The 24,841-nt window shown below is 35.6% G+C and overlaps 4 protein-coding genes across 6 annotated transcripts; all 4 read left to right on the top strand.

Moving 5' to 3' along the window:
• The first annotated feature begins 498 nt into the window (after positions 1-498).
• Positions 499-10,744, top strand: LOC110419067 (uncharacterized). 2 transcript variants are annotated; one of them, XR_002445440.2, is made up of 8 exons: positions 499-865; positions 947-1,165; positions 3,100-3,243; positions 5,422-5,565; positions 6,115-6,186; positions 6,738-8,014; positions 8,110-8,203; positions 10,270-10,744. XR_002445440.2 is itself a non-coding variant. In XM_021431944.2 (7 exons), exons 1-6 carry the CDS (start codon positions 499-501, stop codon positions 7,994-7,996), a joined length of 2,205 nt encoding a protein of 734 aa, XP_021287619.2. In that variant the 3' UTR covers positions 7,997-8,014; positions 8,110-8,241. The 2 variants fall into 2 exon arrangements, 1 of the variants encoding a protein (XP_021287619.2); XM_021431944.2 differs by lacking the exon at positions 10,270-10,744 and having other exon boundaries at positions 8,110-8,241.
• A 6,653-nt stretch (positions 10,745-17,397) lies between these two features.
• LOC110419070 (putative galactinol--sucrose galactosyltransferase 1) lies at positions 17,398-19,053 on the top strand. The gene is made up of 6 exons (XM_021431947.2): positions 17,398-17,645; positions 17,734-17,824; positions 18,014-18,062; positions 18,176-18,267; positions 18,351-18,458; positions 18,555-19,053. Exons 1-6 carry the CDS (start codon positions 17,429-17,431, stop codon positions 19,051-19,053), a joined length of 1,056 nt encoding a protein of 351 aa, XP_021287622.2. The 5' UTR covers positions 17,398-17,428.
• Positions 18,958-21,064, top strand: LOC149527063 (putative galactinol--sucrose galactosyltransferase 1). 2 transcript variants are annotated; one of them, XM_089783990.1, is made up of 6 exons: positions 18,958-19,101; positions 19,199-19,340; positions 19,429-19,496; positions 19,577-19,711; positions 19,820-20,037; positions 20,169-21,064. In XM_089783990.1, the coding sequence occupies exons 1-6, from the start codon at positions 19,073-19,075 to the stop codon at positions 20,543-20,545; spliced, it is 969 nt and encodes a 322-aa protein (XP_089640116.1). In that variant the 5' UTR covers positions 18,958-19,072; the 3' UTR covers positions 20,546-21,064. The 2 variants fall into 2 exon arrangements, with proteins under 2 accessions (XP_089640116.1, XP_089640115.1); XM_089783989.1 differs by lacking the exon at positions 18,958-19,101.
• A 151-nt stretch (positions 21,065-21,215) lies between these two features.
• Positions 21,216-24,799, top strand: COX15 (cytochrome c oxidase 15). The gene is made up of 7 exons (XM_021431953.2): positions 21,216-21,769; positions 22,482-22,777; positions 22,955-23,180; positions 23,270-23,515; positions 23,623-23,733; positions 24,109-24,240; positions 24,370-24,799. Exons 1-7 carry the CDS (start codon positions 21,584-21,586, stop codon positions 24,538-24,540), a joined length of 1,368 nt encoding a protein of 455 aa, XP_021287628.1. The 5' UTR covers positions 21,216-21,583; the 3' UTR covers positions 24,541-24,799.
• The last annotated feature ends 42 nt before the right edge of the window (positions 24,800-24,841 follow it).

Below are 24,841 nucleotides of genomic sequence, written 5' to 3' on the forward strand. Positions count from 1 at the left end.
TCAACAAAAGTCTCTGTTACTAGTCTACCAAACAGGAACTTCACCTTGACTTTCTTCAATGCAAACACCTTGGACTTAACGCATAATTTGGTTAGGAATGCTTCACGTAATCGTAATCATAATCATACCTTTCAAAACATGCACGTACTAGTATTTAAAGAATGAGCATCAATCAACACATTGATTCACCCAATTAACTGAGTTGTTTCTTTCTTAATTTGTGTCAACTACAAATATAACCTCATGGGAAACATCGACTTTCTCCTCCCTCTTGTGGTATTTGTGGTGGCGTTGCACAACTCTGTGGCTACTTTGTCAGCAGAATCACCCAACACCACCACTGACCAATTGGCTCTTCTTGCACTAAAAGCCCGTGTCACCCATGACCCTCTAAACTTGTTGGCAACCAACTGGACTAGTGCTACCTCTGTTTGCAACTGGATTGGTGTCACTTGCGAATCCCATCATCAAAGGGTTACCACTCTTGATCTTTCTAACATGAGTCTTGTAGGCTCCATCCCATCTCACTTGGGAAATCTATCTTTTCTGTCTCGGCTTAACATCAGATTTAATCATTTCCATGGATCATTGCCCATCGAATTAGCTAATTTGTCTTCAATGGAATATATAAATTTTGGTCACAACAACTTTCGTGGGGAAATCCCATCATGGTTTGGTTCTTTCACTCAGCTTCAGAGCTTGTTTCTACACGATAACAATTTCTCTGGTGTTATCCCCTCTTCTTTGGGCTCTTTGTCAAACCTTGAGAAGTTGATCTTGTATGAAAATGATCTGAAGGGGCCTATAGCAATCGGAAATCTTTCCAACTTGAAGTGGTTGTATTTACACAATAATCGGCTTTCAGGTTGCATAATAATCAACTTGCTCGACAATCAGTATATCTTTTTTGCAAATATTGATTTTAACACTGATAATCTCATTGTAGGTCAACTTTCACCGGCTCTATTTGATCAAATTCCTATGTTGCAAGCACTGGATTTGGCAAACAACCTTCTTTCCGGTAGAATTCCAACTAGTTTATTCAAGTGCCAAGAGTTGGAATTTTTTGTTTCATCTAACAATTCCTTGGAGGGAAGTGTGCCTCAAGACATTGGGAATTTGACAAGATTAAGCTACTTGGATCTTGATAATAACACCCTCACAGGTATGCTTAATGTGGGCTTTCTTTTAGCCAAATCAAAATGATTCGTTTGCAGTTTTTATTTATTATTGTGCTAAGATTTATGATTCTAGTTTTCATTTAAGTTGAACTTGAAAATTCAAATTTAAATGAAGAGATTTAAATTTCAAATTTAATATAAATGTGAGTGATTCAATTCATGAAATCATGACTTTCTGAATTATTTTCAAATTCACTGAATTTGTTAGATCTTGTTAAGAAAAAATTAATGAGAAAAATAACTTGGATTGGAAATTTATACTTTTACATACATTAGTTATGCATTAAAGAAAAAAAAAGATTTATAAGCACTTGTTAAGGTTGATTAAATTTTTATTTGGAAAAAAATGTTTTTACATATTAATGTACTATTCTTACCAAATTCAAGGAAAGACGATATATTAATTACAAAAACATTTCCATAAATATCACCTTCACAAGTATTTGAAGATACTCTTTAACAGTTTCCTCCTTTCCGTCATAAGTTAATTCAGTAAAAAAAAGAAGGAAGTGGAACAAAGTAGTCCCTTAATTAGTGCTCGACAAATTTTAGAAGGAAGAGGAGAACTTAATTTTTCATGAGAAATTCCATCATCAATCAGAAGCTTACTTCTTCTTGAGAAACTTGATTTGTGCTATAACAAATTGACCGGTAATCTTTCTTCTCATTTTTATCGAATTTGTGCATATAGAGATCTTTTAAATATTTAAACAATTTTCTCATTAATTAATATAAATATGCAAAACCAACCAATCAAAAGGTTAAGTCACATTCATAATCGAAAATAATAAAAGTATTATGATGGAATGCATACTGAAGTTTGAAGATTAAAAGAAAAAAAAATCATTCTCCTGTTGAAGATATTTTTTGTTTAAAGTTTAAAGTGAGCCACTAATCATTAATATTAACAGTAAAATGATCGGTTGGAGAGAGACAAGAGAACAAGGAAATTTTAATTGAGCTAAAGAATTTGTGATACGAATAGTAGTAATAATTTGCTGTCTGTTTCATGACAAAACTCATGAAATTAAAGTAATGTGGGCCTTTCTTTAAACAAATTAAAATGATTAATTGATAATTTATTTTTATCCGTTAGTTTAGATTCATGATTTTAGTTTTCATTTAAATCGCGGTTGAAAACTTGAAGTTAGAATAAGATATTTAAATTTCAAATTTAGAATATGTGTGAGTGATAAAATTCATGAAAATATGACTTTCTTAACTATTTTTAAATTCACCGAATTTGTTAGATAAAGAAAAAAATCATGAAAAAATAACTTGAATTGGAAATTTATACTTTTATGTTAATTAGCTATGCAAGAAAAAAAAAGATTTAGCTAATAGGTGTCTATAAACACTTGTTAGGGTTAGCTGAATTTTTATTTGAAAAAATGGTTTTACATATATATTAATGTACTATTCTTTCCAAATTTAAGAAAAGACAATATATTAATTACAAAAGTCTTTCAACAAGGTCTTTCTATATTAATTACAATGCATTAAGTACCTCAACAAGTATTTAAAGGTGCTTTTTAACATTTCCCTTCTTTACATTGGAAAAAACACAACTTCTCTAAGGAAAAAAAGAAGTTGAATAAAGTAGTTTCTTAGTTAGTGCTCAACAAAGAAAATTGGCCTATTTATTCCAACAATCTTAGTAGGAAAATATTCAGATATTAATGTTGTTTAATTTTCATTATTACTCAATACGTAAAAGAAATCAAATCATTGAGTTAATTGTAAAAAGAGTAAATTCTTGCCTAGAAAGCTCACAGCATGCACTTGATTATAACCTTAACAATGGAAAAGATATTTTAACTTTATGGAAAGCTCTCTGCATAGAAATTCCATACTAATAATCCTTAAGATCAAAATATTTTTATTGCAAATATTGATTTCCATACTAATTTCATTGTAGGTCAAATTCCATCAGCTCTATTCAAGTGCCAAGAGTTAGAATATATATATTTATCTCACAATGGCTTGGAAGGAAGTGTGCCTCGAGAGATTGGGAATTTGACTAGATTAATAGCGTTGCACCTCAATGATAACAACCTAAAAGGTATGCTTAATGTGTGCCCTCTTTTAGACAGATTAAAACGATTGGTTGGCAATTTGTTGTTATTCCTGAGTTCAGATTTATGATTCTAATTCTTATTTAGGTTGAACTTGAAAATTCAAATTTAAAAGAAGAGATATAAATTTCAAATGTAATATAAATGTGAGTGATAAAACTCATGAAATAATGACTTTCTTAATTCATTGGATTTGCTAGATCTCCATTAAGAAAAATTGATAAGAAAATAACTTGGATTGAAAATTTATACTTTTACGTGGATTGGTTACGCATTAAAGGAAAGAAAAGGTTTAGTCAAGAGGTTCCTATAAGCACTTGTTAAGGTTAGTTAAGTTTTTGTTTGGAAAAAATGTTTTTACATATTAATGTGCTATTTTTACCAAATTCAAGAAAAAACAATATATTAATTACCAAAATATTTCTATAAATATTACCTTGAAAAGTATTTAAACATTTTCCTTCTCAAAGACAAAAAGAAGTTAAATAAAGTAGTCCCTTAATTAGTGCTCAACAAAGAAAAGTAGCCTATTTATTGCAACAAATTTTAGAAGGAAAATTTTGACTTCTAAGAGGTGAACTCAATTTCTTATGAGAAATTCCATCAACAATGGAAAGCTTACCTTTTTTGAGGAACTTAATTGGTGCTGTAACAAATTGGCAGGTAATTTTTCTTCTCCTTTTATCGAATTTGTGCATATAAAAGATCTTTTTAAATGCTTAAATAATTTTCTCATTCATCAATATAAAAATATAAAACCAACCAATCAAAGGGTTAAGTATTGTAATTAATTTCATATTCACAATTGAAAATAATAAAAGTGGAACGAGAGACAGTAAAAAGAAGAAGTTATGTGTCAAGTTAGCATTTTAACCATCAACTTTTTAATTACTGGAGGGCTTACATCTGTTAGATTGGACTCAAATGGAAAAAATCAAGTGTTAATTACACAAAAATAAAAAACTTTTTTTTATTTTGGCTCAGCAGAAAACAGCTTGTTTTTAATAATTTATCTAGAAAAATTATTAAGTTCCATTAAAATTTTCTCAATATAAGTTGTGGTATGGATACTCCCTGATGCAATCAAGCACTTGCAAGTGGCTAGATGCTGTGCAAGGGCAATTGAGTAGAAGTATCGTTTTTCTTGATGTTATACTTGTTGCTGCTATTCTTTTAGTTGCTTCAGTTGTGGGTTCTTTGTTCAAGATCTTTATATTATGCTGTTGTCTTAAATCCATAGAAGTGGAGGGTACCTGTTCTTTTTAAGTTTAAGTTATCCAATCCTGAATCTATTTAATATAAAAGGTATCCAAACTCTATTAAAACTCAAATAAAATCGTACAACACTATCCAAAATCGAATCCTAATAATATAGTACTATCTATTAAATACCCTGAATCTGTTAAATACCTAATTAAATAACTAAAACAATAAGTTAAGTAATTAAAAATCATTAAAAAATTTAATTTTTTATTTATTAGTTTACAAAAAAGGGAAGTTGATTAAGATGACAAAGGCTGTGTTGAAAGTAAAGAGGACCCAGAAATTATAAATTTTTAAAATATTATATATAATATTAATATGTATGTGTGTGTGTGCGTAGTATCTTAAAAGTGATACCCAAAACTTACTTAAACCTGAGTCGAGTATTAAAAACCATATCAAACCTCTTCTATAACTAAATATAAAGTACCTAACTTCTATGTTATCGGGTCGGTACATGCAAATATCCGTATAACAGAAATCCCTGTTTACATTCAAGATGGAAAGATTAAAACTTAATACGAAGATCTGAATTGCTTAATTTGATAAGTTTTAAAAAAATGATTTTGTTACCGGATTTGGTATGTTCCAATAAGGATATTCCAAGAGAGCCCAATTTCTCACATATTGGTAAATGGGATCTTGACAAGAATTGAAGAAAGGAGATTGTGGGACTTGTGGTTTCTTAAACTTAGTGCAAAATGATTAATTGCGTTGTTTCTTTCTTAATTTGTCTCACCTTAAATGCAACCTTAATCATGGTTAACTATATATAAAAAGGAATATAGCTCTCCTAGCATATAAATTTCTACCTTCAATACTTAAGATCAATATATTTTTATTGCAAGTGAAAAACAAAATTATTGCAAATATTGATTTCAACACTAATAATTTCATTGTAGGTCAACTTCCATCGACCTTATTCGAGCGCCAAGAGTTACAAATTTTAAATGTATTCAACAATTCCTTGGAAGGAAATGTGCCTCTGGAAATCAAGAATTTGACTGGATTAAGAGAGTTGCGTCTCTTTGGTAACAACCTAACAGGTATGCTTAATATGGGTCTTCCTTTAGACAAATTAAAATGATTAGTTGGCAATTTATTTTTATTAATGAGTTCAGATTTATGATTTTATTTTTCATTTAAGTTGAACTTGAAAACTTGAATTCAAAAGAAGAGATTTAAATTTCAAATTTAGTATAAGTGTGTGACAAAACTCATGGAAAAATGACTTTATTAATTATTTTCGAATTTACCAGATTCGTTAGATCTCCATGAAGGAAAAAATTATGAAAAATGTTTTTACATATTAATGTACTATTCATACCAAATTCAAGAAAAGATAATATATTGATTACAAAAATCTTTTTATATATATCACTTAAAAAGTATATAAAGTATTCTTTAACATTTTTCTTCTTTACATTTTAAAAAAAAAAACACATTTCTTTTGTCATAAGTTAATTTTGTAAAGGAAAAAAATGCTGAATGAAGTACTCCCTTAATTAGTGCTCAACAAAGAAAAGTGGCCTATTTATTGTAATGAATCATAGTAGGAAAATTTTGATTTATAAGAGGTGAACTCAATTTCTCAGGTGAAATTCCATCAATCATCGGAAGTTTGCCTTTTCTTGAGATTCTACGCTTGGGCGATAACAACTTGATAGGTAATTTTTATTTTCCTCCTTATCCAATTGTGCATGTTAGAGGTCTTTTTAATCATTTACATAATATTCTCATTCGTCATTATAAAAATAAAAAATTAAACAATCAAAAGGTTACGTATTGTAATTAATTACGCATTCAAATTGAAAGTAAAAATGGAACAAGAGATTGTAGAAAGAAGAAATCATGTGCCAAGTTAATACTTTAACCATCAACTTTGTAATTAGTAGAGGGTTTTTACCCGTTAGCTTAGAATCGAATGGAAAAATCATGTGTTAAATAAAAATAAAAAAAAAAAGAAACTCTAGGGGGAAGAATTTGTTTTACCATGGTTTATTCAACAAAATTATTAAGCTCCATTAAAACTTTCTCAATATAAGTTGTTATATGAATACCTCCTCGTGCGACCAAGCACTAGCAAGTGGATAGATGCTGTGTAAGGGTAAGCAAAAGCATCATTTTTTGAGCTAGAAATCATTTGCTTACATTTTTATAGGGCAACTTTTTCCTAAGAATATTCAAATTTCTGATCTTTATTCAAATTTGCTCCAAGGTCGAGTTCCAGCTCTACAACCTTCATTACGCTGCTTAGGCGTTTCGCTCAATCATTTAATTGGAGAAATCCCTTCATCAGTTTGCAATATGAGTTCACTAAATTCTCTCATTTTGTTCAACAATAATTTTCATGGAGTTATTCCAGAATGTCTTGGTAACTTAAGCAACTCTATGGAATTCATGGATCTAAGCATGAATAATTTTCATGGTAAAATACCTGGAAATTTTCATGAAGGTTGTTCAATGAGAAGTTTTTCCGTCAATCACAACCAGCTAGATGGGTCATTACCACGCTCTTTGATCAATTGCTCGGAATTGGAAATTTTAAATGTAGGGAACAACAATTTAAACGGCACCTTTCCGAATTGGTTAGGAAATTTGAAGCTACAAGTTCTTATCTTGCGGAATAACAGATTCTATGGTCACATTGACGACTTTGAAGGTAGATTTTCCTTCTCTTGTTTGCGAATCATTGATCTCTCTGGCAATGACTTCAATGGTCACTTGCCAATGAAATTTTTTGAAAATCTGCATGCTATGAGAAGTGAAAGCAAAAGCAAAAGTCACTCAAAGTACATGATATTTGCTCTGTCTACTCGAGACGGTTTATTTTATCAACCTTTATATATTACAACAAAAGGGTTGGAGATACACCTCGAGAGAATCTTAACCACCTTGACCATTATTGATTTTTCAAATAATCAATTTAATGGACAGATACCTGAGATACTTGGGGAACTTCATTCACTTATAGTCCTCAATCTTTCTTACAATAGTTTAAAGGGTCCTATCCCTTCAGTGTTAGGGAACTTGTCAATGCTTGAATCATTAGATCTCTCATTGAACAAGCTTGAAGGAAAAATTCCAGCACAATTAGTAAACCTTATATTCTTAGCAGTATTAAATCTTTCTGGGAATAATCTCATGGGACTCATTCCTCGAGGCAAACAATTTGATACTTTCACAAATGATTCCTACATCGGAAACTTGGGTTTATGTGGACTCCCTTTATCAAAAAACTGTAATGATGAGCAGAATTTGGAGCCACAACCAACAAATTTTGATGAAGACAGTGATGCTGTGAATTGGAAATTTTCTATATTGATGGGGTATGGATGTGGGTTGGTTTTGGGATTGAGCATGGGATACATTGTGTTCACAACTGGAAAACCATGGTGGTTGGTTAAGATCATTGAGAGAGGTCAACAAAAATATGTTATCCAACGGAAAATCCACAGAAGCAGAGGAAGAAAATAATACAGCTAATGCTCTTGGGTGAGTTTTAATAGTTCTAACAAAACAATTGTTGTTTTTTTTTTTTTTTTCAAATTCAAGATCTTTGTCTAACAATTTTAAACAACTGTTAATAGGTTGGGTATGTGCCAACTTCCAAGGTTAGTTTCTTCCATGGACAGTTTGGCAAAAGAAGTTCTTGACAAGAAAGGAGATTTCTCAATCCCGGTGGTATGGATTCTATGATCATTGTATATATTGTTGTGGACTTTTTTGAGTTGTTTGCATCCTCTATATTACACATATTCTCCGTTGCTTTTCGGTTGAGGTGAGTTCTTTTCAGTTTGTTGGATTGGTATATCACTAATATCAGTTGTATTAGTCGTATTCTAATTCTGAATTTCGATTATGGTATATAGTTTTCAACTTGCAAATATCTTAATATATATTATCCTTCTCCATTGCTTGTGTTGAAGAGAACAGAGTAATCTAGAAAAATTGATGAACAAAAGAACAAAAGATAGCTAAACGTGAAAGAAGAAGAAAAACGATAAGCACAAAACCATGCACTTTTGCCTTACTTTTCTAAAAAACAAAAGAACGGTATTTATATGTGGTTACATGAGAGAGAAATAAGAAAAACTTTTTAAACCAGCTAAGGACACTTGGTTCTCCAGAAACATATGATAGAATATTGCATAGGGAGATGTGCTTAGATTCCCAAGACAGCCAGACAGGCCAAACGGCTACGCAAGTAAAATGACAGTGTGTTTAAAAGAAAAATATTACTGATAAACAGAGTAAAATAGATACCAGGTAAAGCAAATAAAGATAAACTGACATAAACTACCCTTCTTTCTGTAGCTATGAATTTCCTGTAACCTTCAACCTTTGAATCAGCTTGGCAGCAAGGCGAAGCCATATCTCAACACACCTCCTTGGTTTTCAACTTGCTGATCCCCAACAAATCTCTTATATAAGTAAATTTCTCCTTGTTCAGACTTTTGGTAAATATATTAGCTACCTGTTCAGATGTGCCATAATGTAAAACTAAAATTTCTTATTCCTTAATGGCTTCTCTGATAAAATGAAACTTAACCTTTATGCGCTTTGTCCTGCTATGATGCACTGGATTTTTAGAAATGGATATTGCCGATTGATTATCAATCATCAATGGTGTTCCTAACTTCTGCTTAAACCCCAAATCTTCCATCATTTTCCTGATCCAGATAGCTTGATTTGCAGCTATAGCAGCTGAAATATATTTTACTTCAATTGAGGATTGTGCAACCACCTCCTGTTTCCTAGAGTTTCAAGAGAAAACAGCACTTCCAAAAGAAAAACAATGGCCTCCTACGCTTTTAGAATCATCCAAGCTCCCTGCCCAGTCACTGTCACAGAAACCAATCCATTCACTGCTTCTATCCTTCTCAAATCTCAAACCATAGTCTATTGTCCCTTTAATATACCTCAGAACCCTCTTTGCTGCAAAATAGTGATTTTGAGAAGGTTTCTGCATAAATCTAGACAACAAGCTTGTAGAATACATCAAGTCTGGTCTTGATGCAGTCAAGTATAGTAGACTTCCTATGATACGTAATTCGAACATATAGCCTCAGAAGCCTTATCATCCATACTTAGCTTGCTATTGGAAGCAAAAGGAGTCTCAACAGCTTTATAGTTTTCCATCTGAAACCTCTTCAATAATTCAGTTGCATATTTACTCTGATGAATACAAATGGTTTCTGTTTTTTGTATAAATTACAATCCCAAGAAATAATGCATCTCCCCTAAATCAGATATTTCAAACTCTTCCATCAACTTGAGCTTAAAAATAGTCAAAAAACTACCATGTGAACCAATCAGCAGCAAGTCATCAACATACAAGGATATAATTACCTTTACTAAATCTACTTGGCTACACACATATAGAGTAGGCTCATTCTGACTTCTCTAAAACCCTTCTGCAATAAGAAATGAGTCGATTCTATCGTGCCAAGCCTTTGGGGCTTGTTTCAGTTCATATAAAGCCTTCACTAATTTGCAGACTTGACCCTCTATTCTTGGCTTGATAAACCCTTCCGGCTGATGAATGTAAATACCTTTAGTAAGATAGCCATTTAAAAATGCTAATTTTACATCTAAATGCCAGATCTTCCACCCTTCTCGAGCAGCTAAAGCAGTCAACAATCTTATAGTATCATGTCTTACCACTGGGGCAAAAGTCTCCTAGAAATCAACACCATAAATCTGAGAGTATCATTTCACCACTAATCTTACTTTAAACTTATTCACAGTTCTGTCAGCATTGAGCTTGGTCTTGTAGAACCACTTTGTACCAATCACATGCTGATCTATTGGTTTGTCGACTAATAACCAGGTACCATTTTTCTTGATCATTTGCATTTCATGTTTCATAGCTTGCATCCATCTATTGTCTTTTGCTGCCTCTTTATAGTCAGTAGGTTCACACACTAACACATTACACTTATCATAGATATCTTGTAAGGACCTTGTGCCTTTCACTGCAAGTTTTTCATCTTCTAAATCTTCTTTTGATTCAGCTTCACTTTAAACAACATTAAGATTATGAATATATCTGTCAGAACTTGTCACAAGTAAATTCTACCAGTCCCACATAGAGCTTTCATCAATTCTCACATCCCTGCTCATAAAAAACATCTTAGTCTCCACATTGTACAACTTATAACACTTGGTAACTTCACTGTAACCAATATGAATGGCTACAACACTCTTTTCATCTAATTTAGTTCTTCTGTTGTCTAGAACCTTTGCATAGCATATAATGCCAAAGATCTTCAAATGACTAATTGATGGTTTGTAGTTAAACCAACTCTCATAAGGGGTTTTACCACTTACAGCTCTTGTAGGAGTCATATGTAGCAAATAATTGGCTATGTTAATAGCCTCTGCCCAAAAAGCTTTTGGTAACTTCTTTTGAAAAAAAAGACACCTAGCCATTTCCATGAGAGTCTTGTTCTTCCTTTCTGCTACCCCATTTTGTTGAGGGCTATAGGTAATAGTAAGTTGATGAATAATACCAAGCTGAACCAAATACTCTTCAAACTCAACAATAGTAAATTCCCTCCTATTATCAGTTTTACGGATTTTAATTGAAGTATTTGCCTAATTCTCAACTAACTTTCTAAACTTCACAAAACTCTTGAAAGCTTCAGACTTATATTTTAAAAAATACAACCAACAGAATGTAGTAACATCATCTATGAACAATAAGTAGTACCTACTGCCACCAAGTGATTCCGTTTTCATAGGTCCTCCCAAATCAGAGTGAATAAGCTGCAACTTGTCAATAGCCTTCCACCTCATCTCTTTTGAAAATGCAGTCTTGCTTTGCTTCCCTACTTGACATGTATCACATAACTGTTCATGCTTTGTAACTTCTAGCAAACCCTCAACCAACTCTTGGGATGCCATATAACTCAAGGAGTTGTAGTTAACATGTCCTAACCACTTGTGCCACAGCTCTGACTCATCAACAGTACTCATATATGCCTTCTGTTCAATGTTCTTCTAGTCAATAAGATAGCACTTATTCCTCATTTGAACTGTAAATACCATATCACCATTAGAGTCAGACACTATGCAGTGCTTGTCCTTGAACAATAAGACATAATTGCTCTCAGTTAACTGACCAACATTAAGCAAGTTCTGACTAGCCTCTAGAACAAGATATACATTTGAAATATACTTGCTACCCAACTTAGTTTCTACAGCAACTGTTCCAACACCAACAATCTTTAAGAAAGATCCATTCCCAATCTCCACCCTTGCCCTATAACTCCTGTCAAGTGTGGTAAATTGGCTCTCATCACCAATGAGATGATTTGAATAGGCACTGTCAATTAACCACTTAGATTTCTTAGTTGTTTCACCTATAACCTGAGCCATAAACAAGACTTCTTCAACCTTTTTTACTTGCTCAGCAACTGCAGCTTTCTCATTTGTCTTGGAACCTTTGGTTACAGGCCCTACATTTCACATTAGGCCTATACTAGTGATACTTTGCCAAATTTGTGGTCTTTTTGCAGTGAGGATAAGGTTGATACTTCTACTTTTGTTTTCCAGTTTTTCTATCAATAATTTTCTTATCCTTGTCTTTTCTCTCAGTCTCATTCTTCTTTCCACTACTACTACTGACTTTAAAATTCTTAGATTGTGCTATCAAAGCACTTTCAACCACACTCTTCTGCCTATAAGCCCTTATCTGTTCAAGACCCTCCAAAGCATTTACCAGTTCTTTTAAAGTAATCTGATCAATGTCCCTAGAGTCCTTTAAAGAAGAAATCTTAGATTCATACGTTTCTCGAAGGCTAACCAACATTTTGTGCACCAACCTTTCCTCTGTCACTATCTTTCCTAACAATCTTAATTGATTCACCAAACTCATCATTTTCCCAGAAAACTCCCTAATAGTTTCATCACCCTCCATCCTTAACATCTTAAATTGTCTAGACAAATTTAAAGATTGAATTTGCCTAGTCTTATTACTACCAAAGAACTCATCCTTCAAGTGATCCCACACCTCCTTAGGACTATCTAAATGCATAATCCTAGAGAAAATCCCATCAGAAACAGCAGATTGTAAGCAGGACAAAGCTTTATACCTTTTTGCTTTGTTCTCTTCAAACTTTCGAATTTGAGCAAGAGTGGCATTGGTATGCCGTTAAACAAGGTCCTCTCTAGTCTCCACTACTTTCCATAAACAAAAAGCTTTGAGATAAGATTTTATTTTTACTGATCAGATAGCATAGTTTTCACCATTAAAAACTGGTGGAGCTGAGGTATTGAATCTAACTGTAGCCATGAATAAAAAATCAAGCAGAAAAAAGATCAGGTAGCAAGATGAAGATGAAAGGAAAAGAAAGATAACCCTTAAAGACCCATCGATCGACTCTGATACCATGTTGAAGATAACATAGTAATTTGGAAAATTTGATGAACAGAAGAACAAAAGATAGCTAAACGTGCAAGAAGAAGAAAAATGATAAGCACGAAACGGTGCACTTTTGCCTTACTTTGCTAAAAAATAAAAGAACGGTATTTACATGTGGTTACATGAGAGAGAAATAAGAAAAACTTGTTAAACCAGCTAAGGACCCCTGGTTCTCTAGAAACATATAAGAGAATATTGCATAAGGAGATGTGCTTAGATTCCCAAGACAGCCACACAAGCCTATGGCGACACAGGTAAAATGACACAGTATTTGGAAGAAAAATATTACTGATAAACAAAGTAAAAAAGATAGCAGGTCAAGCAGATAAAGATAAACAGACATAAACTACTTTTCTTTCGCAGCAATGAATTTCCTGTAACCTTCAGCCTTTGAATCAGCTTGGCAGTAAGATGAAACCATATTTCAACATCTTGCTTATAACCATCTGCAACTTTCCATTATGTGGTAAAGACTGATAACTTATAAGCATTTTACATAACCTTTTCCCTGAACAAGAAAATACATTACTTCTAAGATCAAACAGTAATGACAACTTGTACAAGTGCGTCATATCAATCATGGAATCAAACTTCGAATCTTCCACTTGTATGCAAAATATGAAAACAAAATCGAAAGGACAACCAAATATGTAAGTTGCATAATGCCTCGGCTGAAATCTCAGCAGTTTCTTCGCTCCGGCGGAATAAGGTGTTTTTAGTCATAACAAAGACAATGGGCTCTACAATCTATAATTTTGCAAGTAACTTGAACCACCTTTGATATGTACAACACCTTCATTATCCTTTTGCATCGTCTAGTGTTGTTTATAGATCTTACTAGCAGTAAGAAGGAGAAAAAGCAGAGAGAAAAAGAGAGAAGAAAGAGATATATTACAGATTTCCTTGCTATAGGTGCATTAATTGCAACAAGTCATTCCAAAAATTTATCCTGATTATCTCTGAATATGTGTCCAAAAAGGAATATAAATCTATGTGAAGACTGCTACCCATCGATCATATTCAATGCTAACTGGAGCCCGGGGCTGGGGCTTAATCTTCTTTGTTAAGATACCTGATCAAAAATGTAAACCCAAAGCTGCCTTAACTTTGCCGAGGAGGTTGGGATCACTTGTTTCTTTCTGTTTATTATAATATAACTGGTGACTGCATGCAGAATGCAGATTGCCTTGGGAGTTGGGACTGATATAATACCAATTAAATGGATCGGAACAAAGTGATTTTGCTAGCATCTTGATGTAAGTGGCTGAACCAAGTAATTTACTTTGAATCATAGGTTCGAAGCCTTGAGTGGTATCAGCCACGAATGCATTTTTCAAATGGGGGAAGACATTTAGGTGCAGGCCGATTTTATTACTAATTAAGCATATGCATATGTGGATCAGGTTAGAGACAAAATCTTTATTAGTTTAATCTGTTGAAAGAAAACCTGCTCCATGTGTGTTTTCTTTGTCTTCTTTGAAAAGATTTGGACTGATCGACTAGATTCTCTGATAGATTTAGCATATAAAATTATACAATTGTGTCTCCTATATGAATTCTTTAGGCTTTCCTTTTCTCTTTCCAACTTCCATTCGGAATCATTAGATGGAACAAATTAAAACTGAAAACTTTTTTAATAATCAGGGAAGGAAGATTTGGAACTTGCGACTTCCATTTATTGAATTAGTATCATATTCTTTGTGTAGCTAGTCCCAGGCTCAATCAACAGCAAAAGGGTTGTGTAAAGATCAACAGATTGCATAATAATAGATAATGGTCATTCTCATCTACAAAATATATGTTAAATGAATCCTGGAGGATTGCCAAAAGACTGTAAATGGGGCAAATTTCAAGTGGCTCCACAATGTTTCTCCCGCTGCAATGCTCGTCCATGACATGGTATATTTCTGATACAGAAACCTTTGCCATGGCAGTCAACAGAAAAGTTAACCTACATTACAACTACTCCGTTCTCATATTACTTTATTACCCCATTTCCTCAATTCAACTTTGGCTGCATTCCCTGAAAAAATCTACTCCAATAATTTGTACAACATAGCTTTTAGGCAGGCTTTGTACTTTGTGTAACAAGGAAATCTTATCTCAGCATGCATCCCGCACATGGCACAATTGGCATGAACCCGTAAGAACATATGGTGATATAATTATATGAACTCAGTGATACCAACCCTATGCAACAAATTGCAGAGTAGGTTTTCAAGAAAAGCTGCCGCCTGCAGTGGCAGTCACAGTCATGAAAATAATACATCACCCTTTATATTGGACGGCTAACAACCGTCACATGCCTTTTTTTGTTGGCAGCCACTCCACACTTTCTATCTGTCCACGTTCCTTGAATCATTTTTCTTTTCTGGAATGAATTTATCATTAAAAAAAAAACTTTCCCCTTTTCTTCCATTCTTTAGTTCTTAAACTTTGGATATTAGATATGGCTGGTGCAGTCTCTGACTGAAAAGCAGAAGGAGTGCACACTGAAGTTGGAAGATAAAATATATATATATCATTCTCCTGTTGAAGATATTTTTGTATAAAGTATAGCAGTTAATCACTAATATTAACAGTAAACTTCAATGATTGGTTGGACAGAGACGAGAAAAATGGGAAATCTCGATTGACCTGAACAATTTCGGTTGGACCTGGCAGTCATAGCAGCCTGCGTTTAGAAAACCAAACTAAGCCCTGCTCATAAATATTCAATATCTAACAAGTCCTTGATTATTCAATTTCTAGGCTTCAAAGCCTTTTGGGGGAATTTGATGTATTTTGTTATTAAAAGAGTTTATATAATCCTATATCCGTATTAAAAAAACGTAATTAATCATTGAATTTGTGAAATAAATAATAGTAATAACTTGCTGTCTGTTTCATGACAGAGCTCATGAAATTAAAAACATGGTGTATGATCCTGAACTGGAAATCCCAGCAAGTATTTATTATCGTTAAGCTAGTAATTGATTTTTAGCATTCAATATCCAAATGATGTGGCCATCGAGTTGGAGTTGGGTAGCCACAAATTGCAATTGCATGTACTGATGGGAATGCCAAGTCGAAACTGAGCTGTGTTTTGCATGTAACCAACGTGGCCACACGTATATGCCTTTCTTCTTACTTTTTCAAATCCCTAATTCATTTCTTTGGAAGAAACTCCTCGTTGGATACACGTCAATCCTTGCAAGCATGTTATATAGTAGCTGGCAACCTCAGACAACCTCTCACCACCCTGTCCATATCTGGCAAAGCTATCGGTTTTTTACGGCAAAGAATTAGGTCTCTAGCCACAAGGATTCTGCCACGTGGAATAGTGCACGTGGTTTCATTGCCTGTGTATCCATCAGGTTTCCCCACGTTGAATGATGCGGTCAACAGTTACGGCCTCGGGAAGCCACAAAGTACTGCTATGAGATATTTCCGAGGATTAATCAGATGCTTCATGGAACAAATTGTTCTTTAGTAGAAACCAATGATGGCTCGGTGCAGATGGAATCCAACGGAGATGATTGATAAAGGGATGGGCTTGGTGGGACGGAAGAGTCACATGCAATATTGACATGGTCCAGACTCGAAAGTGAAAACCTTTATCATAAGGTACCGTACATATGAGACATGACAACATGGCAAAGTTGGTCCAAATCTCAATCTGATTCCCGCGGGAACAATAACTCAAAAAAGCGAGTTTGCAACTCCTTCCATGACATACTAAAACATTTATTTGATTCTTCAGTTGAGTTCAGCACCATTAATCATCATCCTTCCTGGGACTATAAATAGCCCCCCAGATCATAAAGGCCCCTTATCTGTCTTTTGATGTTGTGGTACTTGCACATTGTCTTTGGGGATGCTTTCTGAAGCATAGTTGCATCTGGGGTCGGTGTTGTTCTGTTGTTGGAGAGGAAAGTTTGTTCTTTTGATTGAGTTGTTCTTGTTTTTTGCTGGTTAAAAAAGGAAGAAGAAGATGACTGTGGGGGCTGGAATTTCTGTGAGTGATGATGGGAAATTAATGGTGTTGGGGGACTGCATTCTGTATGATGTTCCTGACAACATCGTGGTGACTCCAGCCTCTGGTGGTGCGTTGGCTAATGGAGCTTTCATTGGAGTTGTTTCAGATCAGATGGGAAGCCGCAGGGTCTTTCCCGTTGGCAAGCTTGAGTAAGTCTTCCTCACATCTTCCTTTTTCTTCTCAATCTTCTGTTTGATTTTATGTGAGCAATCGACCTATGGCAGTACAGAAGAATTATTGGTTTTCGCTGTCAGACAAGATTATGATTTAATGATACGATGCGTGTTCAAGCTGTTTTTGTCCTATGCAGAATCTCTAGGTCGTTCTCTAGTTGTTCGTAAATCGGTCTTTTGATAATCTGGTAGTTGGCATTGTTAGATTCTGTTGCTCGTTTTGCTTTCAATATGCTAATATATATTGGTTCTTCTGCAGGGGATTGCGTTTTATGTGTGTTTCCGATTAAATGTGGTGGATGACACAGAGGATGGGAACTTGTGGTCAAGACATCCCCTTTGAAACCCAGTTTTTAATCGTCGAGGCACGTGATGGCTCTCATTTTGACATGGAAAATGAAGACAAATCTGCTGCATATGTCGTGTTTTTACCCATTCTTGAAGGGGATTTCAGGGCTGTTCTTCAAGGCAATGAAAGAAATGAGTTGGAGATTTGCTTGGAAAGTGGTAGGATGAGAAACAAGACATCAATTCAAATTTTGTTAAACATTTTGGTTTTCCTTAGTGTACTCACGGGATTATTTCTGCATTGCAGGAGATCCTGCTGTTGATGAGTTTGAGGGGAGCCATTTGGTTTTTGTGGCAGCTGGATCAGATCCATTTGATGTCATCACCAATGCAGTGAAGTAAGTCTCTTGCTGATCATAACATCATTTATAACATAATTCTTCATGAATTGGCTGCTCCTCCATGACTGCAGATTTACTCTTCAGCAGATCTTTCTTCAAGTTTCATCATCTGATTTTTCCTGGACCACATTGTCCCATGTCTAACAATGGAATTATTAGCTAAGTTGTATTGGAAAATGTATGCAGGTCTGTGGAAAAACATTTACAGACCTTTTCTCATCGTGAGAGAAAGAAGGTAAGTCTTTCGTGGAACTAATATCCTGTTGCTGGAGTTAGAGTTGTGTGATCTCCATTCCTGCATTTGCCTATTATATAAAATTATAATTGTGTTCGTTCTTCATTGTTCAGATGCCAGACATGCTAAACTGGTTTGGTTGGTGTACATGGGATGCTTTCTACACCAATGTCACTTCTGAGAGTTTAAAGGAAGGATTGGCGAGGTAGTTTCTTCTTGCTAGGGTGCTGTTCATCGAATATATTGTTTAGGCATCATAGGTAGGCGATTAACTAGTAACTCTTTCAGCTTAGAGAAAGGTGGGATTCCTCCAAAGTTTGTTATTATTGATGATGGGTGGCAATCTGTTGGCATGGATCTGACTGGAACTGAATTCAGAGCTGATAATGCAGCCAAGTAAGCAGTTAAACCAGAATTCTGTTATAATGCTTTGATATTCTTCCTTCCATAGCCTAAAAAAGGTCTTGCTGTTTCGGCTTTCTTGTCTTCCAGCTTCGCAAACAGATTGACACATATTAAAGAGAACCATAAGTTTCAGAAAGGTGGCAAAGAGGGTCACAGGGTAGAGGATCCCACCTTGGGGCTTCGCCACATTGTCACTGAAATTAAAGAGAAACATGCTTTGAAATATGCATATGTTTGGCATGCGATAACAGGGTACTGGGGAGGTGTTAGGCCAGGTGTTACCGAAATGGAACACTATGAATCCAAATTGGCTTACCCTATTTCATCTCCTGGAGTTCAGTCAAATGAGCCTGATCAAGCTTTGGACAGCATAATTAAGAATGGCCTTGGCCTTGTTAACCCTGAAAAAGTTTTTAACTTCTATAATGAACTTCACTCATACCTTGCATCAGCTGGTATCGATGGAGTCAAAGTTGATGTTCAGAACATCCTTGAAACTCTTGGGGCAGGCCATGGTGGAAGAGTGAAACTTGCTAGAAAATACCATCAGGCTTTAGAGGCATCAATCGCCAAGGAACTTCCGTGAAAATGACATAATCTCTTGTATGAGTCATAACACAGATGGTTTGTACAGGTAAAATTCATCTTTCATGTCCGGAAGAATTCAGCCTGTCTACTAATAAAGCTATCAGAGATTCTGAACTGGACTGACCTATGATATATTTGTGCAGTGCAAAACGAACAGCTGTTATTAGGGCATCAGATGATTTCTGGCCAAGAGACCCGGCATCCCACACAATTCACATTGCCTCAGTTGCATACAATACTGTTTTTCTTGGGGAATTTATGCAACCAGATTGGGATATGTTTCATGTAAGTTAGCAGATTTTGTCTATTTCTAGTATTTGGTAGGTACTTTGTTGAATTGTCAATGTTAACACAGGAATTATTTTGGTGACAGAGCCTGCACCCAATGGCAGAATACCACGGAGCAGCTCGTGCTGTTGGAGGATGTGCTATCTATGTCAGGTACATTTTAGTGTTACTTATGGCTTGACAGCAGCAAATTTAACATATGATCTCTCATATTGAGTGGTCTATGATTACAGTGACAAACCTGGGCAACACGACTTTAAACTACTCAGGAAGCTTGTACTTCCTGATGGTTCAATATTGAGAGCAAAACTTCCAGGAAGACCTACAAGGGATTGCTTGTTCAGAGATCCAGCCAGAGATGGTAAAAGGTGAGAAAAGGAACGAAAATAGTATATTTGATTTGATTCTTGATCCTGGATGGAATGCATCAAACAGAAAAGATTTTATGCTCATGGTACTCTGGGTATCTGCTGCAGCCTTCTAAAGATTTGGAATCTGAATGAGTTCAATGGAGTCATTGGGATCTTCAACTGCCAGGGAGCAGGGTGGTGTAAAGTTGGGAAGACCAATATTATCCATGACCTACAACCTGGCACAATTACAGGATATATCAGGGCCAGAGATGTTGATTATTTGCCTGAAGTAGCTGATGATGGATGGAATGGAGATTCTGTCATATATTCCCATCTTGGTGGTATGTCAATCATGTTAATTCTATTTTCTTTGACAGCTAGTCACAAAATTATGCATGACTTAGATATAGACATAGTTTATCAAAATGTTTCAGCTTTCCTGAAGAAAAACTTTCTCTGATTCCAAATGCAGGAGAACTGATCTACCTTCCAAACAATGCAACCATGCCAATAACTTTGAAGGCACGAGAATATGAAGTCTTCACAGTGATACCTGCAAAGATATTAACCAATGGGTCTAAATTTGCTGCCATTGGTCTAATCGAGATGTTTAATTCCGGAGGAGCCATCAAGGAATTAAGATACCAATCCGGGACAAGTGCAAACATTGATATGAAGGTTCGAGGGTGTGGCCTGTTCGGAGCCTATTCATCGACTCAACCAAAGAGAGTAACAGTTGACTCAGAAGAAGTAGGTTTTGAATATGAAGATGGATCTGGTTTAGTGACCCTGTCTTTGAGAGTTCCGGAGGAAGAGTTGTATCTTTGGAGCATTAACATTGAGTTGTGATGAGCCTTATTCTTTGCTCTGCACTAGTAGGAGGTTAGAAAGTCATTTGCACTTGGAGGGGCCCACGTCTTAGAAGGAAACAAAGGCAGGTTGTCATTGAGTTGGTCATGGTGTAAAAGGTTCAGATTCATAGCAAGGAATAAGGAGGCAATGCATGTAGCTATTCTCTGCATGTATTCTCTTAGATCATGCTGGTTTCACCAAGATCATTTTGTAGTAATCAGAAATATATAGAGCTACTTCTTTCTTTCCTCATTCAAGCACACTCGCTGATCAACAACTGGTTCCCCGAAACCGGAGAGGAAAAGGAGTCTGAATATTACAGAAGACTCTGCATCGGCATTTCCTAGGAGAATCTGAGGCAAGGGGCGTGAACTCTGTTGCAGCAAAAATAGGCCTTGGCTGCTCCATCCAGATATCGATGGCATGTAAAGGAAAAATGATATCAATTGAATTGAAAGTCTAATAAAAGTAAAGCTGGTTGGTGCATTTAGGCTGCAGCTGTGCATCTACTGCAAATTGACAATCCAACTTCTAATCTCTAACACTTAAACTAAACAATCTAAAGAAACCAAAACATTTTTATGCTGATTCTAGGCATGAAGAGCTGATCTTTGGGTTGATACAAAGGAAAAGAAATGAAAATGAAGCTCTTGTTGCTATTCCAGATGTCCAAATATTCAGCATTTTCATCATCTGGTTAGAGATTAAAAAGAAAAAAAATTCAAGGAAGAGGTAGAAATCTTAAACATGATTGAAATCCCAATATGACATGATACAAATTGGTCAAAGATTATAGTGTTATAAATCAAGTTTTGACCTTTAGGAAATCGTATATTAGGAATAGCATTGGATACAAGTAGCACCCACCAACCCAAATTACCCGCCAACCCGACAACCCGTTCTGAACCAACAAAACAGATACGGATCCTCCAAACCCAGTACTAAAAGGACAAGCTTTACCAGCTTTGTCGAAAAACCTCCCTAAACCCACAGGTTTTAAGACTTAAGAGTCAGCGAGAGAGAGGGTTGCAGGAAATGTTTCAGAGCAGAGTGGTTGCTTCGATTCTGAAGAGGAACCAATCTGTACTCAATAGCTTAACGTCCAATCTCAAGGGAACGTCTTCCTCTCGTGTTTTTACGTCGTCTTCTTCTTCTGCTTCTGCTTGGACTGCTAGTGCAGTCGCAAGGAGCTGCTCTCATGGCTTTCGATCTCTGCCTAAGGTTCTTTTCGTTCTCAATTTCGATTCTTTATTCGATTTGTTGAAATGGGTATCCCTTTGTCTTGATTTCTCTTTTATTTAGATTTTGGACGGAGCAATTGCAGGTAGCTTTTTCTTCTTGAAAAGGGATGGGATTGGATTGATAATTGTCTTTCTTGTATTTCTTTCGTTGTTTATAGTCAAAGAGTTAAATTTTATTGTTGAGCAAATGAAAGTTTGTTCTTATGTCTACTCTGATACTGATATATTATGGTCTTGGTGGAAACCAAGTGATTTGGACCATTTGTTTGAATAAAGCTGTTGAAGTCTGGGATGAATGATGGGAATTCATTTAAATTGGGAACGGTCATCCTAGAACCAAAATCTGAATTAGGTGACAGCATATTCTTTGACTCATTCTATCATTTGAAGATGCATTCCCTGGTTCTGATTTAAAGAATTACACAACTGAGAACAGCTAGGGATTTTAAGCATTCTTGTCACTTGCGGAGTGTTTAGCTTTGCTGCGGACATGGAGAGGCTACATTTGTCATTTTATTATCCACCATAAGTATTTGAAGGTGAAAATGGTGTTTCAGAGTCCAGTTTTAATATTCAATTGAAGAAAGTTGTTTCTTCTGTGGATTTTCTGCAAAATTATCTAAAAGGACAATGGTGATATGCTCCAAGTGTTATGTGAATGTGATTAAAAGGAACTTCTCTTACTGTTACAGGGACATCATGTGCCATCTTTCAGGAATATGTCCACTTTGGCCTCTGTTGCCACAGAAAAGGAGGGATTCAAATTACTAGTAACTGCAGGCCCGCGTGCTCAGAAGATGGTGGGCATATGGCTCTTTGGTTCTGCTGCCTGGGTCTTTAGTATGGTGGTCCTAGGTGGTATCACACGACTGACTCGATCTGGTCTTTCAATGACTGACTGGAAATTCACTGGGAGACTTCCTCCTCTATCAGATGAGGAGTGGCAACAAGAGTTTGAGAAATACAAGCAGTCACCAGAATATAAGCGGTATGAGCAAAAATATGACCTATATTTGCTGCAATAATCGTAGCTTCAGTTCTTAATATTTGTGCTTTGCAGCCTTAGCTAAACTTGTACTCATAACTTAGATTTTACCATCATTGCTTGCTAGAATTAATTGTTGTTATCACTGCTATTATATGTTTAATAAACATTTCTATGCAGAGTAAACAAAGGGATGAGTATTGAGGATTTTAAATTTATATACTGGATGGAATATGCACATCGAATGTGGGGGAGAGCCCTAGGTGTCATGTTTGCTTTGCCATTCTCATATTTTCTTCGGAAGGGATATATTACCCTGCGCCTTGGACTAAGACTCTCTGCTCTTTTTGCTCTTGGTGCTGGTCAGGGTCTAATTGGTTGGTGGATGGTCAAAAGTGGTTTAGAGGTGAAAAGCAACTAGCTTCTTCCTATTTTGATCTTCTCCTTCCTTAGCTTCTTCCTATTATTCACTGCATAGATGATTTCTTCCTACAGGAGCCACCTTCTGAATATGTTGAGCCCCGAGTGAGCCCTTACCGTCTTGCTGCTCATCTTACTTCTGCATTTGTCATTTACAGTGGCTTGTTCTGGACCGCCCTTTCTGTTGTAATGCCTGAACCTCCTGCTGAATCATTAGCCTGGGTTCAAGGGGCTGCCAAAGTCAAGAGGCTCGCAATTCCAGTAAGCCTCATTGTAGGCATTACTGTGGTCTCGGGAGCATTTGTTGCAGGAAATGATGCTGTATGTAGCTATTTGCAATTCATTTTTTGTACCCCTTCTTTCACAATAACCTTGTAAATCTTTGTGATCCTTGCTGAGGTGCAGTCTGTGTATGCCTTAATTTTCAGGGCCGTGCATACAATACTTTTCCAAAGATGGGAGATGTATGGATTCCCGATGATGTATTCGAGTTGAAACCACTTATACGCAACTTCTTTGAGAATACATCGACAGTGCAGGTAATTTGTCTTCTCTAATGTTACCTCTTGGAGTATATAAGCAAGTGAGCTTCGTCATCTTCCAGGTGATTTCATTAGGTGCTCTTATGATTTCTTAGAAAAAGGAATAGAATTAAATGCAGGCATCAGTTAATTTATACAGGATAAACTGTTGAAACGTATATAATTGTAAAGCGGGAATGAATTGTCACATAAAATTTGATATTGTTCCTCTTGTTCATTTTTACATCAATTGTTTCATGCTCAGCTAAAACTTAATGATTATGCATAAAATTTCAGTTTTAAAAGGATATTGTCCCTCCTGATAACTGATATCTTAACAATAATGTGAAAAACTATTTCAATAACAGATCATATATGTTTTTGTTTTGACAGCTTGACCACCGTATCCTTGCGACTACCACTTTAATCTCTATCAGTGCTTTGTGGTGGTCATCCAGAAAGTTGGACATCCATCCGGCCATTCGATCTTTGGTTGGAAGCACACTGGGCATGGCTGCTCTGCAGGTGATTGTTTGCCCCATGGTTTTTAACTCCCTTTCATTTAAACAAAACTGGTCAGTCCCAATTCCAGTATTTCTTTTCATGAACAGTTCACAATATTAACTCTTTATATTTTATTTTTCATTCTTGTAGGTAACCTTAGGTGTATCAACACTTCTATCATATGTGCCTGTTTCACTTGGCACTGCACATCAGGCAGGGGCTTTGACCCTTTTAACACTCATGCTCCTGCTCAATCACACCGTGAGGAGGCCATCAATGTCCCTTCTGAAGACGCTGCCTCAGGTTGCAAAGACATCCTGATAGCTATAGAGTCTTCTAAGGATATTCGGAAGATTAGTTGAACACATCGATTTGTTATTCGGTTCTCATGTTTTGTTTTGCATCGATCTCCAATCTTTTAAGTTCATGCCTTCAAGGGCGAGTCCATTTCTGATTTTGTCACTCTGAGAAGCAAAATATGATTTCTTGCAAGGCATCTATTTGTAGCTACCTCAACAACTTATTTGTAATTAGGAAGCACTGACACATTAATTGAAAATGGTGGGAGTTGTTTTCTCTGTGTCTCATTGGCAACTTCATGCAAACTGAACCTGAATCCAGC

This window comes from Theobroma umbraticum, unplaced genomic scaffold (genome assembly GCF_002168275.2).
Source record: "Theobroma umbraticum cultivar Fairchild unplaced genomic scaffold, ASM216827v3 scaffold_67.0, whole genome shotgun sequence".
Lineage (NCBI taxonomy): Eukaryota > Viridiplantae > Streptophyta > Magnoliopsida > Malvales > Malvaceae > Theobroma > Theobroma umbraticum.

What these genes read in the sequence shown, in the direction of transcription:
- LOC110419067 (XM_021431944.2), top strand. Translation starts at nt 499, where the DNA reads ATGAGTCTTGTAGGCTCCATCCCATCTCACTTGGGAAATCTATCTTTT. An exon ending in ACACAATAATCGGCTTTCAG is followed by an intron (nt 866 to 946) that starts GTTGCATAATAA and finishes ATCTCATTGTAG; the next exon opens with GTCAACTTTCACCGGCTCTA. An exon ending in CTTTGGTAACAACCTAACAG is followed by an intron (nt 5,566 to 6,114) that starts GTATGCTTAATA and finishes TCAATTTCTCAG; the next exon opens with GTGAAATTCCATCAATCATC.
- LOC110419070 (XM_021431947.2), top strand. Translation starts at nt 17,429, where the DNA reads ATGTGGTGGATGACACAGAGGATGGGAACTTGTGGTCAAGACATCCCC. An exon ending in GGAGATTTGCTTGGAAAGTG is followed by an intron (nt 17,646 to 17,733) that starts GTAGGATGAGAA and finishes TCTGCATTGCAG; the next exon opens with GAGATCCTGCTGTTGATGAG. An exon ending in GTCATCACCAATGCAGTGAA is followed by an intron (nt 17,825 to 18,013) that starts GTAAGTCTCTTG and finishes AAATGTATGCAG; the next exon opens with GTCTGTGGAAAAACATTTAC.
- LOC149527063 (XM_089783990.1), top strand. Translation starts at nt 19,073, where the DNA reads ATGAGTCATAACACAGATGGTTTGTACAG. An exon ending in GGATGTGCTATCTATGTCAG is followed by an intron (nt 19,497 to 19,576) that starts GTACATTTTAGT and finishes CTATGATTACAG; the next exon opens with TGACAAACCTGGGCAACACG. An exon ending in CATATATTCCCATCTTGGTG is followed by an intron (nt 20,038 to 20,168) that starts GTATGTCAATCA and finishes TTCCAAATGCAG; the next exon opens with GAGAACTGATCTACCTTCCA.
- COX15 (XM_021431953.2), top strand. Translation starts at nt 21,584, where the DNA reads ATGTTTCAGAGCAGAGTGGTTGCTTCGATTCTGAAGAGGAACCAATCT. An exon ending in TGGTCAAAAGTGGTTTAGAG is followed by an intron (nt 23,181 to 23,269) that starts GTGAAAAGCAAC and finishes TTCTTCCTACAG; the next exon opens with GAGCCACCTTCTGAATATGT. An exon ending in TTGTTGCAGGAAATGATGCT is followed by an intron (nt 23,516 to 23,622) that starts GTATGTAGCTAT and finishes CTTAATTTTCAG; the next exon opens with GGCCGTGCATACAATACTTT.